We start from the raw sequence: 16,434 nt of genomic DNA on the forward strand, positions 1-16,434 counted from the left end.
ATAGGGAAGATCAGAAATAGGAATGCATTGGAACTTTCCCTGCTGGCTAACATTTGCCTTTAGTATTGGTAGTGTTACAAGCCTAAGCCAATTCTTTCATATTATAAACATTCTCATGGGAAGATTGTAGGTTCTTACATTAAACCAGTCATAATACAGCTTAGAGTTCTTTTGTAGTGTAACTGGAGAGCTCCATTCTTTTCACTTCTTTGTGTTTCCTATGCTATATGATTACCTATGGGGACAGTGTCCAAAGCAAATCTTCCATTGTATCCATGTTTTTAAAGGATTTGTCCACTTAATTTTTGTGTTTGTAAGTTAATCTATAATGATTAGCTTAGGTAGCAACATTCTGCTGAATGCCTCTGCAGTGCGGCTAGCACTGACAGTTGCTGTGGGTATTTAGAAAGCAAGAGTTTTGTGTTTTTGGAAGTTAGAGTTAGCAATCTTAACAAGTTCAGCAATCCTTGATTGATTACATTACAATATTTGGTTTGTCATTTTAGTCTCTGAAAGTCTGACTTGTGTACAGATTTCTTTCCAGGGGCTTTTGGTCTTTGAAGGTTCTTTTTTCTTTAAGAGCTACCTTAACGATAGTGTTGCATCCGTGCTTTCAGGTCATCAAAGAAGCTCACTAGAGTTGTTGAATTGTTTTTCACTCATGATTAAGGTTGGAATTACATTCTCTGTTGTCTACAACTGTCTTTGTATGAAGTCCCAAATGATAATTTTAAATACATAAGTTTGTATCTGTCTGCCTTTTTTATAAAGTGGACAAACACTAAATCTTTAATCATTTCTGTTGATTGAAAAGTCTAACTGTAAGTGCTTTTTTTCCCCCTAAGAGTCTTTTACCTAAAATTTTCATTGTGCATGTGAACGTAATAAATTGTGGACTTGTGGATTGATTGATGGATCAGTGCTAGTTGTCTAGCTAGATTGTAAGATTTGCTCCTGGAACTTTGACATGAACACATTACCGTTGAACAGCCAGCTACATATTCGATGGATATGCTTTGCTTTATTAGTAAGGAAACATCCATTTTAATTCTATTTTTCCCTTTAAATGTAACTTACCGGTTAGTATATAGTAGTAATAAATAGGTAACCCAGTCTTTTCTAGTGCAAGATAACTAATTGAACTTTTCTGGGTCTACCTCAGACCTCCCTCACTTTGTAGTTTAAAACAAAAGTAAGTAACAACGCTTTAGTGAATCCATCTGACTTGTTTCATTTCTGTGACTGTCTGTTGGCTTGGTTTCTCTCAATACTTTGATATTATTAGAGCAGTTATTTTTCAGATCAGTATTAAGAAGATTGAAACTGAGTCTTTTTTTAAGGTCAATGATTCTCAGGCAACAAAGAGTTTTCCTGCTAAATAACATTTTCATCTTAAATTTTTCTGTTTGAAGTAAATTAGAGTTGAAAAGTCCCATGTTCAGAAGCCATGCTGACACTCCCTGTCCATGCACTGTTCTGTGGGTCAGAGTACTCCAGACATCTAAACATGTGCATTCATGTACTTAATAGACTTTATGTGTAGCTTTGCTTTAAAGGCATTTACAACAGTAGGAGGCAGTTGTGTTCCACTCGGGCATGTGTGCTGACAGATGGAGAAAACCTTTTCCTGTTGATTTTCAGCATTTCTACTCTGCAAGACTTCAAGCTCTTCTTGGCTACTGGGAAATTAAAAGTTGGCGATTCAGCCTTTAATTTTGATCCATCTGCTCAAATTAATGAAACGTCTCATTTGTAAGCTTCTCTCTGTGTTACCAAATGCAAGTACAGCTTTATCATTCCTGTTAATAATTCCCCCCTCCTGTGTAACGTGCAGAATGGGGAAGTAATTGATACCTTAATTCTATTGAGATTTTCTTTTTATACAAACTTCGTTACAATGATAGGAAGACAAATTAGGAACTTTCTCCAATTATAATATACTTAATAAGTAATTTTTTTCTCATCAAACTTTCAGGAGAAAATCACATTCTTATTTACTAGCTTCTTATTAAAATCTACCCCTATTTGACAGAAGAAAAGACTTTGTTAAATAGGACCCAAGAACTTCAGCCTTGGGTTAAAACTAAACACCAGTCTTTATTTCTACTATATGTTCATCTCACCTTCTTTTCCTTCATTGTTTACAATTGCTTTTGAGTTAAAAAAAAAAAAAGTGTTTTAAAATTGAGTAATAACTAGATGATTTTTCTGTCTGAAGAGAATGATTTTGTGGGCTATGTGTATGTTTGTGTGTGTGCGTGTGCGTGCATGCATGTGACCAAAGAGACTGCCATCAGGTGGCTTTCTCAATCGTTGTACATTGCACTTTTGAGACCTTGGCAGTAAAGATTTGGCTAGGTTTACTGTCCAGGTCAAACTCCCCCCCCCCCCCATAACTTTCAGAATTAATTTCAGGCAAAGTAATTAATGCTTTTCCACCACTCCATTACTGCCTACCCCGAGCTATTAGAGGAGTTGTCAGCCATGCCTTTACTGGCTTTTTACGTAGATGCTGGACATCAGAACTTGGTCTCTGTTGCATGCACAGCTTACTGAGCAATCCCTTTAGTTCTTGTTTCTTAACATTGTTTCTCATGTTTATTCATAGAAAAGCAAAACAAATTCTATTGTGCTAACTTTCATAATGGAATTCAGCAGTGACTATTTTGCCTGTGAATGTTTTTATTCTCCACATACGAGCACCTCTGATTCTTGATGACTTTCTGTCAGACCAAATCATTTAAAATACTTAATTGTGTATGGTTTAGAATGAAGCTTTCTTTGTTTCTCCTGATCTCATGGGGTGTTACCATTAAGGCAAGATTATCCTATAGGTAAGATTCCTAAAAATACTTTTTCATTGTATGAATATTAAAGATAGTTCTCCTTAATCTTTTTTTTTTTTTAAAGCATGCTATGTTTGAACTGTAAGAAAATCTGAAGAAAGCATTTCCTAGACTCTACTTTTGAAAGTTCTCTATTTCCACTTCTGTTGAGTGTTACATATCATTGATAGGGACTCAATCTCCAATTTGTATGTCAAGTTTTTAGTACTTACAGTATCTGTATTTTGGTCTTTAATTAGCATTACAATCATTTGCTTAGAACTTTTTCTTTTCTGTCCATAGGCTCAGAATTTCTTAATATGTCTGTATGCAATCACTATATAAAATAAACTATAATTTATTGTGTATGCTTCTTAAATTAAAGAGGACAAAAATTGAGATTTTTTTTATTTTTCCATTATATCATTAATTTAGCAGTCGCTTACATAGACTTTATGATGAAGACCTTGGAATTAAAAGTTGGAAACATATTAGCTTTCCTTTTGGATAAAGATCAATATTTAGTTAATATGAAGGCCAAGGGAATATCACCACCATAAAAGAAATTTTTCTCGTATATTATTTTGAAATTTTATTTTAATGGTTATACTTTAATTGTAAATTTATTAGTTGCATTTTAAACCTTGCACTTGACTCTTAAAGAAAATTGATTTTTCTAATACAGTCCATTAGCTGTTTGAGGTTTGTTTTCAGTACTGAGAAATGCTTGTGTTTAGCCAAGATAAACGAAGAACAAGACCCGTATTGCTAATTCTCCCTGGAGTGCTGTTAAATTCACCAGTCATTATGCACTCTTTCCTCTGTGGTTGTGACAAAATGTTTTTGTACTCTCATCCTAGAAAATGTGTAAAACCCCTGCTTTACTAACATAAACTTCCAAACTGAAGTTACATGCAGTGTTCAAACAGGGTTGTTTGTGCATGTTTTTACAAAGACACAATAGATTAATGTCTTCCCTTGTGTTTTTATTTTGAATAGTTTTACATTTCCATTTTGCTTTGCACAATTACTTGAAAAACAGTTGCTCTTCATCCTCCATAATCAAAACAGTGATGATTGATTTTTGAAATGAAAAATTATTTGAATTATTGGTAATTAGTATCTGTTTTGTATCCTACCTCACTGATAATAAAAAACAAACCAAAAGGACAACCACAGTAATGAACAAAAAACCTGGTAACAGGCTTTAACACATGGGCCTCCTAATCAGGAATTTGAAAAATTATGTTGGTTAAGACACTCTGCTTTTCAGCCTTCCAAACACCATCGCTGAAGGTGATTATCAGACGTTTACCATAAATCCTCTGCCTTTTGTAAAATGGTGTTTTTTGTTTGTTTGTTTGTTTTGTAGTTGTTGTTTTTATTTTGTTTTTGTATAGGCAGAATTTCCTGATGATCATGAAAATAAGAGATTATGTAAAGGTGTTGTTTGTTTGTTTGTTTTGTTATAAGTTTTCTTGTGGCCCCAGTTATCTTTGAATACTGATTAGAGTTCTCTAGAGTCACAGAATTTATGGAAGGAATCTTATATTCATATACACATGTACAAAATTTATCCTGTAATTTATTTGAAATAGATAGACAGATAGATAGAGAGACAGACAGACAGACAGACAGACAGAAGGTATTTAGTGGAATGACTTACAGCTTGCAGTCCAGCTAATCCAACAATGGGTAGCTTTGAATGGAAAGTCTAAGACTCTAGTCCCACAAAGCTAGGTGTCTCAGCTGGTATTCTATATATGCTGGACTCCCAAAGAAGTAGGCGCCAGTGCCAGTGAAGGAATGGATGTGTTAGCAAGGCAAGGGCAAACAAGCATATAGTAAAATCTTCCTTCTGTGTCCTTATGTAGACCTCCTGCAGAAGGTTTGGCCCATATTAGAAGTATTCCTTCCAGCCTCAAGATTTGTATTAGAGGCATGTGTCTTCTCGCCTTAAGATCCAAATGAAAAGGCCTATGTCTTCTAGCCTTAAGATCCAGATCAAAGGTGTGTGTCTTCCTACCTCAAAGATCCATACTAGAAGTGAATTCACTCACTTCAGTCTCTCACAGGTGTACCCTCCATTTCTGTATTTTAGTTCTTTCCAGATGTAGGAAAGTTGACAACCAAGAATAACCATCACAGTTACCCATGATAGCCAGCTTTGAAGTTCTGATTCTCTGCCTTCACTTTCCAAGTTCAGGCGTGCACCATCACACAGTTTGTGTGGTGCTGTGGTGCTGTGGTGCCGGGCGGCAAACCCAGGACTCCATGCATGCAGCACAAGCATTGTGTCTGCGGAGCTACAGTTACAGAAATACACTAAGATTTCAGAAGCGGAACTTCCTACAGATTTCTTTTTGTCTTCTACCATTCTAACATGTTCGAGTAGGAGCCTGTATGTGTGGCATGTTTATACATGCACCTGAATGTGCATGTGAAGAATCTCTCAGTTGAACCTAGATCTCACCTAGATGACTGATCTGGCCTTAACAGCTTGTTCTGCAGATGTGCCCTCTCAGACTACCAAAACACTAGAGTTAGAAACACTGACCATGACCGCCTGGTGTTTGGGTTGTAAGGATCCAAGCTGAAGTCTTCATAAGTATCAGGCTTCTTAACCATTAAGCAATCTCTCTAGCCTAGATTTCTGATTTTACATTTTGTTTTGGTTTTGGTTTTATTAGTTTTTCAAAACAGGGTTTCTTTGTGTGGCCCTGGATATCCTATAATTAGCTCTGTAGACCAGGCTGGCCTGGAACTCAGATCTCTGCCTGCCTCTGCCTCCTGAGTGCTGGGATTAAAGGCACGTGCCACCACCACCTGCCTCTGATTTTATATTTTTGAAACTCTTATTACATTGCCCAGTTTAGTCTTAATTTCCTAGTGTTCACATGATCCGACCCCAGCCTTATGATAAGCTAAAAATATAGAAGTGTGCCACCACACAACCCTATTAACCAATAGTTATTCCAGGACTTCCTAGGCAGTTTCAGAGCTGTACTTCCTGCTCCTATTCTGTCCCCATTCCGGCTACTCTGAACACTAAAGCTCCTTCAGTAATAGGTCCTGTGAGACAATATAATAGTCTGCGTATCTTACTTGTAATGCTTCATTATGCGCAATACTTTTACTATTATTTCTCCTACTCATTTCTGTCAGAAATGTTTTTTTTTTCAGAAATGTTAAATTATCTCATTTTTTAATTTTAAGATACCATCTGACAAAGCTTCTTTATGGTAGTTAACATTTGTACCGCACGTTATTTTATGTTACTATCTTGTTCTTTTATTTCCACTATTTAAGCTCTTGAGGAATAATTTTTAAACCCCTTTAACAGTTTATATTTTACAAAGAGAAGATTTTCACTTTTCCAAACATAGCTTATAAGAATATATAATCTTGCAGTTTTATCCACAGCAGTTTCTTTATGAATTGTGCCGTGTTCTCATTTTCAGAGAAAGTGCCTCCTATGGGGAGCACTAGTGTTAGATTTCCATTAGTACCGACTGTATGGCTGTCTGATGATTAATAGCTTCTTATAATATGCAGGGAAGTGCACTGATAGGAAAAGAAAGTCTATCAAGTCCCTTTATGTCACTCATCCAGCACTCTTACTCTGAAGTGTATTCAATTATCTTACGACACATTCAGAGATATGTAATGTATGTGGGGTGGGGACAGGGTTTTGTCATTTGAGGCTTTTCATCTTTTTTTTTATTTTTATGTGTGTGTATGTGGTGTGCCTGAATGTGTCTATGATCGTTGGTATATGTGTGTGTGCTGTTATCCTCACTTTCCCTATTTCACACTACAACTTCCTTGCATTAAGACAGTATTTATCATTGTTCTTTAGATTGTACTTTCTGTGCATCTTGCCAATGCCTAAATGTGTGCCTTCTGATATAGTATATGAAAGGAAAGCCAGCTTATTTATATTTGTTTGAAATTTTAGATTTTTAAAGATTTAATTGATTTGCATAGAATATTTCTGCCTCAAAAGTCAAATATATTAGGTTATTTGTTAATTTATTGATGTAAAATTGTGACTTTAGTATTAGATTATCTAGTTAATCTAAAAAGTGAGCCAAATTTAATTTATATCAAATATTTTCATTAATTTTGTTTTAGATACAACTAATCTGAATGTGTTCTTTCATGCTACTTGAATTACATTGCTCTTGCAGTGTAGACCTGAGCGGCACTACAACACTTGCTACTTGTTCTGATTTTCTTGCCTTTATAAAATGGCGTAGACAGGTTTCTTGACAGTTGGTCAAACATTTCACATCAGGTACAAGAAGCTCATTATTTACTACCTTTTTAGTTCATAGAAAATTATGCCAAATCTCTCTTTTTAGTTGTTTCTGCCTGTCACTTAAGCAATTTGTAGGTATACTTAGTAATTTAAGTTACTATCTTAAGAATTACTCACTACATTACTATTCAAATCTTTGAATAAAATTAAACTGTGCTAGTATTTGGCTAAGTATATAATTTTGTGTCCTGATGACATAATTCTTACTTTTCTCAAAATTCAAAATAAACAGGAGCTAAATATTTAAACATAGTCAACTATTGTTGGTTTCTTTGTTTTTCCCTAGAATTTTTGATGTTTTATATTCATAAAATCATTTTGAGTGAAAAGCGATGGAAACAAATTACAATTAATTTTGTAAATAGTGTTCCTTTTTTGAGAGGATAACATAACTTTACATGCATTTTTATTTTTTCTGGATGTGATGGGTAAATGTGTTAGTCAGCTGGTTTGGGTCCTTTTGTTTCACACAGATAGAAAGCTATTTACCTAGGAAGGAAATGCAGTTCATGGCATTTCTGTTTAAGGTATCAAAGAATGCAAAAGCTTTTGACAAAAACTGTTTCTTTTATGTTTTCCATAGCAGTTGGAGAGTTTTCATGACACACATGGTTAAACAGAACAGTGCAGTTCAAATCAGACCTGAAAATTTCTCCATATCCTTAATGACCCTATTCCTGTTTTTTTGAAAAAGTACAGCTATTCCAGTTTTGCTATGAAGTAGCTTTTGATTTCATCTCCAATCCCAGGAAATAATGATGCAAAACATCTTTTCATTGCTTATTGGCCATTTGTACTGTATACCTTCCTTCTAGAAATATTTTTTTCAATTTCTTTAAGCCCAAATGAGTTTTCATCTTGTTGAGTCTTTGTAACTGTTACCACACACATGATTTGCAAATGTGTTATGCCATTCTGTGGGCTCTTTTTTACTCACTTGATGGTGTTTTTGATGCATGGAAGTTAACTTAGTGTCCAATTTTATATTTTTGTTGTATTGCATGTTTTTTATTATATTTGGGAAACCATTGCCAAATTTGAGAACATGGAGAATTCCTTCTCTTTTCTGTTTTCCTCTATGAGTTGTGTAGGTTTAACTCTTAAATTCAGGTCTTTGCTCTTTCTAAATGTTTTGTAGCTGACTTCCTATTTTTACATGTGGCCTTTGTTTTCCCAGTACTGTTTATTGAAGAGACTGTTATTTCCCCATGGGAACATTCAAGCAGTTGACAGCTATTGTGCATCATCATGATCTGAAGAATATTTCTATGCATTGCATCAGAGTCAGTGAGGATAACACAACTCAGTCAAGCGATGGATGGAACAATGCTTCTCACGTACAGAGAATAAGCAGAGGAAATTGAGTTTTAGTAGTGCTAGTGTTTGTGGCATCTTCAATGGCTAATGGATCTAGTTGATATTGGACACTTAATCTTTATCCCTCCCTTTTGTGCTGCATGAAACTGTCTTGCTGTCAAGGAAAGGATAAAGTAGTGTGTTGGGCTAGGTTTAGTGACACAGATTATTATACAGAACAAAACAGTTCAAATTGGGCTAGAAAAGAAGAAAGATATTCCCCCATTCTCCTCTTCCATTCCCTTCCCCCATTCTTCCCTCCCCTTCTTTGCCATCCCTCCGACCACTCCATGTCTCGTCAGGACTAAGCATGTCCTATTTTACTGAGGCCTGAAAAGGCTGCCCAGCTAGGAGAAAGTCATCCAGTATCAGGCAACTACATCCGTGTCAGTGGCAGTTCCCGCTCCAGTTGCTAAGGGACCCAACATGAAGACCGAGGTGTCTGTCAGTTCCGTAAGTACAGAGGACTAGTCCATGCATGCACTTAGGTTGGTAGTTCAGTCTCTGTGAGCCCCCATGAGCTCTTTTGGTCTTCTTGTGGAATTTGTGTCCTATTTGGGTAATTCTATTCTTCCCCCAACTCTCCAACAAGTTTCCCAGATTTCCATCTAAGATTTGACTGTCACAGAGATTTTTTAAATTCTGTCATTTATAAAAGTGTGTGATCTGTCTTGTATTAAAATTTTAACTTAAAAAATGGATGCCATTGCAAGCCTTTTATTTTTGAAGGTATGTACGTATGTGTGTGTGTGTGTGTGTGTGTGTGTGTCTAAGGAGTCCAGAGGGAACTATCAGATCCTCTGAAGCTAGAGTTATAGACAGTTTTGAGCTGCTGAAAGTAGATGCTAGGAACTGATCCTAGCAGAAGAAACAACTTTGTTAACATTTGTACCATCTCAGCATGTGTTTGTATTGTTTAATCTTACAAGAAATAAATTGGTAGGTCAATCTAGATTGTCAAATATTTAAAAAAAATGTTTCTTCAATAAATCTGTAATTTGAAAGCATAAAATTAATCTTGATTATGCCAATTTCTATATGTTATAAAATACCTAAAAGTGCTGGGACAGTTCCTCAGTGGTTTCTCTGTTAACTAAGTACTCCTGGACATAGGGTCTACTCTAGAATACGGTTAATATATACAATGTCATTCAGTTGGAAAAACTGATTTTCTCTTTCCCAACAGGTATCAATTTCAAATAGCTTCTTGATTAGTGGTAGGACTTTTTTCCTTCTTACTTTCTCCTTGATGGGATTCTGTCTGACTTGAACCTGTGTATGCTGTTACAATCTCTAAGTTCTTATGTGCTTCAGCCCTGTTGTCACTGGAAGATGTTTTCTTGGAGCATCCACCACCTCTGGCTCTTGCAGTCCTTCTGCCTCTTCTCTGCATGGATCTGTATAGCCTTGAGGGAAAAGGATTCATGTAGATATCCCGTTTAGGGTTCAGTGCTCCAAAGTCTCTCACTCCCTGTATATCAGTTGTCCATTTGTGGTCTTTAATAACCATCGGCTATAGGAAGAAGCTGCTCTGCTGAGAGTTTAGTGATACATGATTGGCTGGTATAACTTTATACCCTAAGAGTTATTTTATTGCATGTTTACCTAGAATAATAGTAGTATGTTTGCCCTGGTCCTGTGACATCTTGTCTCAGGTTCTTGACCTCATTAACAGTGTCATGTATGTGTTCTATCTCATAGAGAAGGCCTTAAATCCAATAAAAAGTGATTGGTTAGTCCTATAACCAGTGTGCCACTATTGCACCAGTGGGTATATCTTGTAGGCAGGTTGATTTTGTACCTTGCAAAATTTTTAGTATACATAGCTTACTAAAATAGTGTTTGTGGCATCTTCAATAGCTAATGGATCTATCACCATAGTTGATACTGGACACTTAGTCTTTATCCCTCCCTTTTGTGAGGATGAACCTTTCAGCTCAATGAACACTAGTCAGTACGGGTGAACCTACTAGTTGGCTACCAACTCAATTTCTTCTTGTTTGATGATACAAGTAAGTGGTGTCTTCAGTAATGGGTTCTTTCTGTCCAGTGAGAGGGTAACTGATAGCATTGACAATAACCTGTAATGTTTTGTTGGGGGAGGGGTCTGTGGGATGCCTTTAAGCCAATGATTCAGCAGGATGTGAAACCATTCCTGCACTGGCAGTTTTACTAATAGTGTATTTAGTTGGAGCATTAGCCCCTCCATTATATGTTAAATTACATTTCAGTTTCTTTCATGTATATATATTAAGAAGGTTCTACAGTAGTAAGTTTGCACCCATAGTCCCTCCTTTGCTATGCCTCTCCATTCCTTTCCTCACTGAATTCTTGTATTTTAGTCTTTCCTTTATCGCTTTGTGTACTATATTCTATTTCCCCTTCCTTGAAAGATTCCCTCATTCTGTCTAGGCCATTCTGTTTAGCAACTCAACTTCTTTGAATATTTTTTCACAAAACACATATCTAAAGCTAAAGGCTACCATTCACATATAAAGCATACAGTGTTTTCCTTTCTAGGTCTGGGTTACCTTAAGATGATTTTTTTTTTTTTTGGCTCCATCCATTTACCTGCAAATTTCATAATTTCATTTTTCTTAACAATTGAATGATTTTCTTTGTTTGTAAATACACCACATTTTCATTATGTATTATTAGTTGGTAGACATCTAGGCTGTTTCCAATTTCTGGACATTAGGAATAGAGCAGCAACAACATGATAGCATTTCTGTAGTCAGATGTAGGTATATACTTTGGATGTATGCCTAAGAGTACTATAGTTGGATCTTGAGGTAGATCTGTTTTTGTTTGTTTTTTAAAGGATTTCCAGAGGCGTTGTACCAGTTTATTCTACCAGCAGTGAATAAATGTTCTTCTTTTCCCACATTCTTGCCAGCATCTACTGTCATTTGTTTTATTGATCTTTGCTATTCTGACTAGTACAAGAATGAATCTCAAAGTAGTTTTTTTTTCTCTTTTTGCTAAGGATGCTGAACATTTTTTAGTGTCTCTCGGCTATTTGTGTTTCAGCTTTTGAGAACTCTGTTTATTTCTGTCTCATTTTAATTGGGTTATTTATGTTTGTTTGTTTTTTGTTTTTGTTTTTTTTTTCCTTAGTTTTTCTGTAATAAAGTGTCTATTAAACTCGGAAACATGACAGGATATCTACACCAAACCTGTTCAACATAGTATGTATAGTCGTAGCTACAGCAGTAAGCCAATCGAAGGAAAGAAGGGGATATAAACAGGAAAGGAAGAAATAAAAATATCCTTACTTGCAGATGATATGATTTTATACCAAAAGAAAAAATCCAACTAAACAACCCAAAACAACAACAACAACAACAAATCCTAAGGACTCACCCAAGGAAACCTCAGTGGGTAGGATGATACTTCAGTGTAATTTATTCTGGTATTTTCTTAGCAACTAATGATAATTGGATCATTTTTCAGTGCCCATTATATTTCTTCTTCTAGAACTGCTTTTAATTAGATTACTTAGTACTGTATTCTGATATTGCATAATGCCTTCCTGCCAATGTAACCAGCTTGTTGCTACTATTCTTCCTTCCTTTGTCTTTGGCCTCATTAGCCAACATGTAACATGATCTTTGGAAGAATTTTCTTTGTACCTTTTTCTAAAAATATATTTGACCAGCTTTTTTGAGAGTTTTTAAAAACTAAAGGCTAAACAAATTTTCATTTAAGCATTTCAAAGGGGAATTTAGCTCTTTTCTTACTTGGTTTGGTTTGGTTTGGTTTGCTGACAGAGTCTCATGTAACCTAGACTTGGCCGTGAACTTGCTATGTAGCTAAATATGACCTTGCACTCATGTGCAACTATGCCTCCTCACCCACCCACCTCCTGAGTTCTGGGATTATAGACAGTCATGTACCCTACCCCCAGCCAAAGAGAGAATTTAAGTAAATACTATAACTTTACTGCAGAGATTCCGGCCTTCCTCTCTCAAAAGATGGGAGATTTTATTATTTTATTTTTATTTATTTGTTTTGTGTGTATATGTGAATGCAAGTATGTGTGCTTGCTGTGTCACCCGTGTAAAGTCAGTCTCTCCCTTCCATTTCAATTTCAAGATAAATTTTCTTGTTTCTACCTCACTCTGTACTCCAGGCTACCTGGCCAGTGACTTTCAAGCTGATTCTCCTAACGCTGCCTCCCTTATTCCTGCAGGAAGGCAGGTACTTACAGATGCTTGCTAGCACATCCAATCTCTGTATGTGGGTACTGAGGATGCAAACACAGATCTGCAAGCTTGTAAGGCATGTTCTTGAATATAACCCATATTTGGGAGAATTTTGAATACAATTTTGTGTAAAATTGTTGCTTAAGGCCATTCACTTAGCAAACTCTCACTTTTTATTCCTCTGTCAAATAAAGGAACTGAATTTTATGGTTGAATTTAAAAAACAAAAAAGATTACTTAGTACTAAAGTATTACATATTCTTATGGTCCTCAAGCAGGAAATCGCACTCTCATACGTTCTTTCATTATGCAATAGATCTCTGCTTTCGATTTATTGTCTTTTTCACTGCAAATGTTTTCATCTGATGTCATCCAAAATCCTCATTTTTGTTTCTCTTTGCTTTTGGGGGCTCAGGCAGAAAACTCCGGCCTGTGCCAGCCATGAAGTGTTTTGCTTATGTTTTCTTCTAGTAGTTCCAAAACTTACAGTTTTACATTTAGGTCTTTGATCCATTTTGACTTGCATTTGTCTGTTTGTTTGGCTGTTTCTTTTTGTCTTTGTTTTTGTTTTTTTATTGCATATCTTTGGAGATAAAGGTCTATTCTCATTCTTCTGAATATGTGTATTTACCAACACTATTTATTGAAGTTATTCTTTCTCCAATATATGCTTTATGTGCCTTAGTGAGGAATCATTGTGTGGCTTTATTTATGAAGTCTGTATTCTGATCTATTGGCCTGTAACTTTTTAAAAAGATATATGGTTGTGTGTATGCCTGTGTGAATTTATGTGCATCATATTCATGAAGGAGCCCATACAGGTCAGAGATGGATCGTGGGTTACTTGTAAATTGTGTTACAGAAAGTTGTGAGCCACCATGTGGTACTGGAAATAGAACCTAGATCCTCTGCAAGAACAGAAAGTATTCTTTTTTTTTTTTTTTTTTCTCAATGCAGTTTATTCAGGAACCTTGAACAATCATCCCACCCTGGGGAAAGCCAGCCCACAGCTTATATAGCCTCTGGGTAGCCAACCCCAGCGTGCCACGTGGGCAATGCAGATAGGTCCACATAAATGGAAGCAAGCCAGATCCTCAGCCTTAGCCAAATGTGGAGTTGTTTGTGACAGAGAGCACTCACCATCGGGAAGGTGGAAGGCGGAAACCAGCTCCATCTTTAAGGCTCGGCATTACACAGCTCTCTACAGTTCCCCCTTTTTGTTTTAGACGCATCAGGCAAGAGTAGAGGTCTGATCTCTGATATTAGAAATAAATTGGGACTTTGTACTGATGTTCATTTAGGTGTCATCCACCCAAAGAGCATCAGACCCGTCTGATACCTTTTTCTCAGAGGCGGGACCTGGGGCATCAACCCGCATGCAATCAGACATGCTCTTCTCTGGGTCCAAAGTGGCTGACCCTGAGTGCAGTGCTTAGCCTCACATCCTGAGCATAACATTTTAGCTTTTTATGGTAGCCAACCATGCTTGGGGAGACTGTCCTGCTTCAATGGCTGTAAAGGCCTGAATGATCATGGCTGCATTACACTGTTGTGAAACTCTAATCTTGCATATACACCACAGGCAAACCAAGGAGACCAACACCAGAAGGCCTGCTAACGCTCCCATGCCCGCCCATTCCTTCAAATGATTCATGGCTGCAGCAATCCATGGTGATAATCCTGTGGCTAGTCCTGTGTCCACTCTGGTAGAATTTACTGTGATAATGGCCACTCTCAGCTGCTCCATTGTAGTATCGAATTCTCCAGTCCAATTACCTAAAATATAGCTCGACAATTGTTTAGACAGATTTGCAGCACAGGAAAAATTCTCATGTTGTATGCTAGTGACATAAAGTCCAGCATACTTTCATTGACAGCCAAGTTGAGCGATTTGCCATAGGGTATCAATTTGCTCCTGCACGAGGTCAATCCTCTGATTGAACACCATCAAGCCTCCTTTTAGTTGAACATTAATTCCTTTTTGTACATCTAAGGCATGAGCTACATTGGCTAAAAGATTATTCAGGGTCTGAGCAGTCTGCACAGTATGACTCATGGCTAATGCCACGGTGGTAGCTCCAACAGCAGCCAATGAGATGGCAGTAACAGTGGCGGCTGTAATTCCAAGATCCCTTTTCTGTCTGAAGAGAGTCATAGCGTGAGGGGCATCAACGGGTACAGGCACCCAGCAAGGCATGGGAGTAACCAGGGCATACCTAAATTCACTAGCATTCCAGCATTGGGCAAAAAAGCAAGTATCATCACCACAATTACTTGGCTCTATCTGGCTAATAATGAATAAAAATGGGGGATATAAACAAACAGGTGTGGGCTTATAGGAAATATTATGAGAAGCCTTAACCCCCTCGTTGGAACATCTTGCATCAGTTCTAGAACTAGCAGTGGTGGTGTCCGAGGTCTGAGTAGGTTCAGGAGACCATTGCCCCCAGGGGCGAGACATGCTCCATGTAAATTGATGAACTCCATGTTTTCCTCCACTTTTGAAAGTTGTTTAAGGTTCTTAAAATATTTTTTCCCTTTTTTTTTTTAAATTTTTCCTCAATTACACTTTATTCATTCTGCATCCCCCCGTAAGCCCCTCCCTCCTCCCCTCCCAGTCCCACCCTCCCTCCTCCCTCTGCATGCATGACACTCCCCAAGTCCACTGATAGGGGAGGTTCTCCTCTCCTTTCTGATCTTAGTCTGTCAGTTCACATCAAAAGTGGCTGCATTGTCCTCTACTGTGGCCTGGTAAGGCTGCTCCCCCCCAGAGGGAGGTGATCAAAGAGCAGGCCAATCAGATTATGTCAGAGGCAGTCCCTCTTCACATTATTATGTAACCCAATTGGACTCTGAACTGCCCTGGGCTACATCTGTGCAAGGGTTCTAGGCTATCTCCAAGAATAGACCTTAGTTGGAGTATGAGTATCTGGGAGGTTCCCTGTGTTCAAATTTTCTTGTTCTGTTGCTCTCCTTGTGGAGACCCTGTCCTCTCCAGCTCTTACTATTTCCCAGTTCTTACATAAAATTCCATTCACTCTGCCCAACAGTTGCCCATCAGGCTTAGCATCTGCTTTGATAGTCTGTAGGGCAGAGGCTTTCAGAGGCCCTCTGTGGTAGGTTCCTAGGTTGTTTCCTGTTTTCTTCTTCTTCTGATGTCCATCTTCTTTGCCTTACCGGATGGGGATTGGACATTTTAGTTAGGGTCCTCTCTCTTGCTTAGTTTCTTTAGATGCACAGGTTTTAGTGGGTTTGTCCTATGTTGTATGTCTATATGAGTGAGTATATACCATGTGTGTCTTTTTGCTTCTGGGACAACTCACTCAGGATGATCCTTTCCAGATCCCACCACTTACCTGCAAATTTCTTGATTTCCTTATTTTTCATTGCTGAGTAATATTCCATTGTGTAGATGTACCACAATTTCTGCATCCATTCTTCAGTTGAGGGGCATCTGGGTTGTTTCCAGCTTCTGGCTATTACAAATAAAGCTGCTACAAACATGGTTGAGCAAATGTCCTTTTTGTGTACTTGAGCCTCTTTTGGATATATGCTCAGGAGTGGTATGGCTGGATCTTGAGGAAGCGCTATTCCTAGTTGTCTGAGAAAGCGCCAGATTGATTTCCAGAGTGGTTGTACAAGTTTACATTCCCACCAGCAGTGGAGAAGGGTTCCCCTTTCTCCACAACCTCTCCAGCATGTGTTGTCACTTGAGTTTTTGATCTTG

The 16,434-nt window shown here is 37.4% G+C and overlaps 1 protein-coding gene across 3 annotated transcripts in view; it reads left to right on the plus strand.

Annotated features, from left to right (window-relative positions):
* Window positions 1–16,434, plus strand: part of Ascc3 (activating signal cointegrator 1 complex subunit 3) — a 312,592-nt gene that overhangs the window by 100,806 nt on the left and 195,352 nt on the right. The window contains exon 14 of one of the 3 annotated variants that reach the window (XM_021652647.2): window positions 8,324–9,320. The exons of the other annotated variants lie outside the window; for them this stretch is intronic. Within the exon in view, the coding sequence (XP_021508322.1) occupies window positions 8,324–8,398 (75 nt within the window). The 3' untranslated portion in view covers window positions 8,399–9,320. Of the gene's footprint in view, window positions 1–8,323; window positions 9,321–16,434 lie in introns of those variants that run through there. 3 annotated transcript variants of the gene reach the window in all.

This window comes from Meriones unguiculatus, chromosome 20, assembly GCF_030254825.1.
Source record: "Meriones unguiculatus strain TT.TT164.6M chromosome 20, Bangor_MerUng_6.1, whole genome shotgun sequence".
Classification (NCBI taxonomy): domain Eukaryota; kingdom Metazoa; phylum Chordata; class Mammalia; order Rodentia; family Muridae; genus Meriones; species Meriones unguiculatus.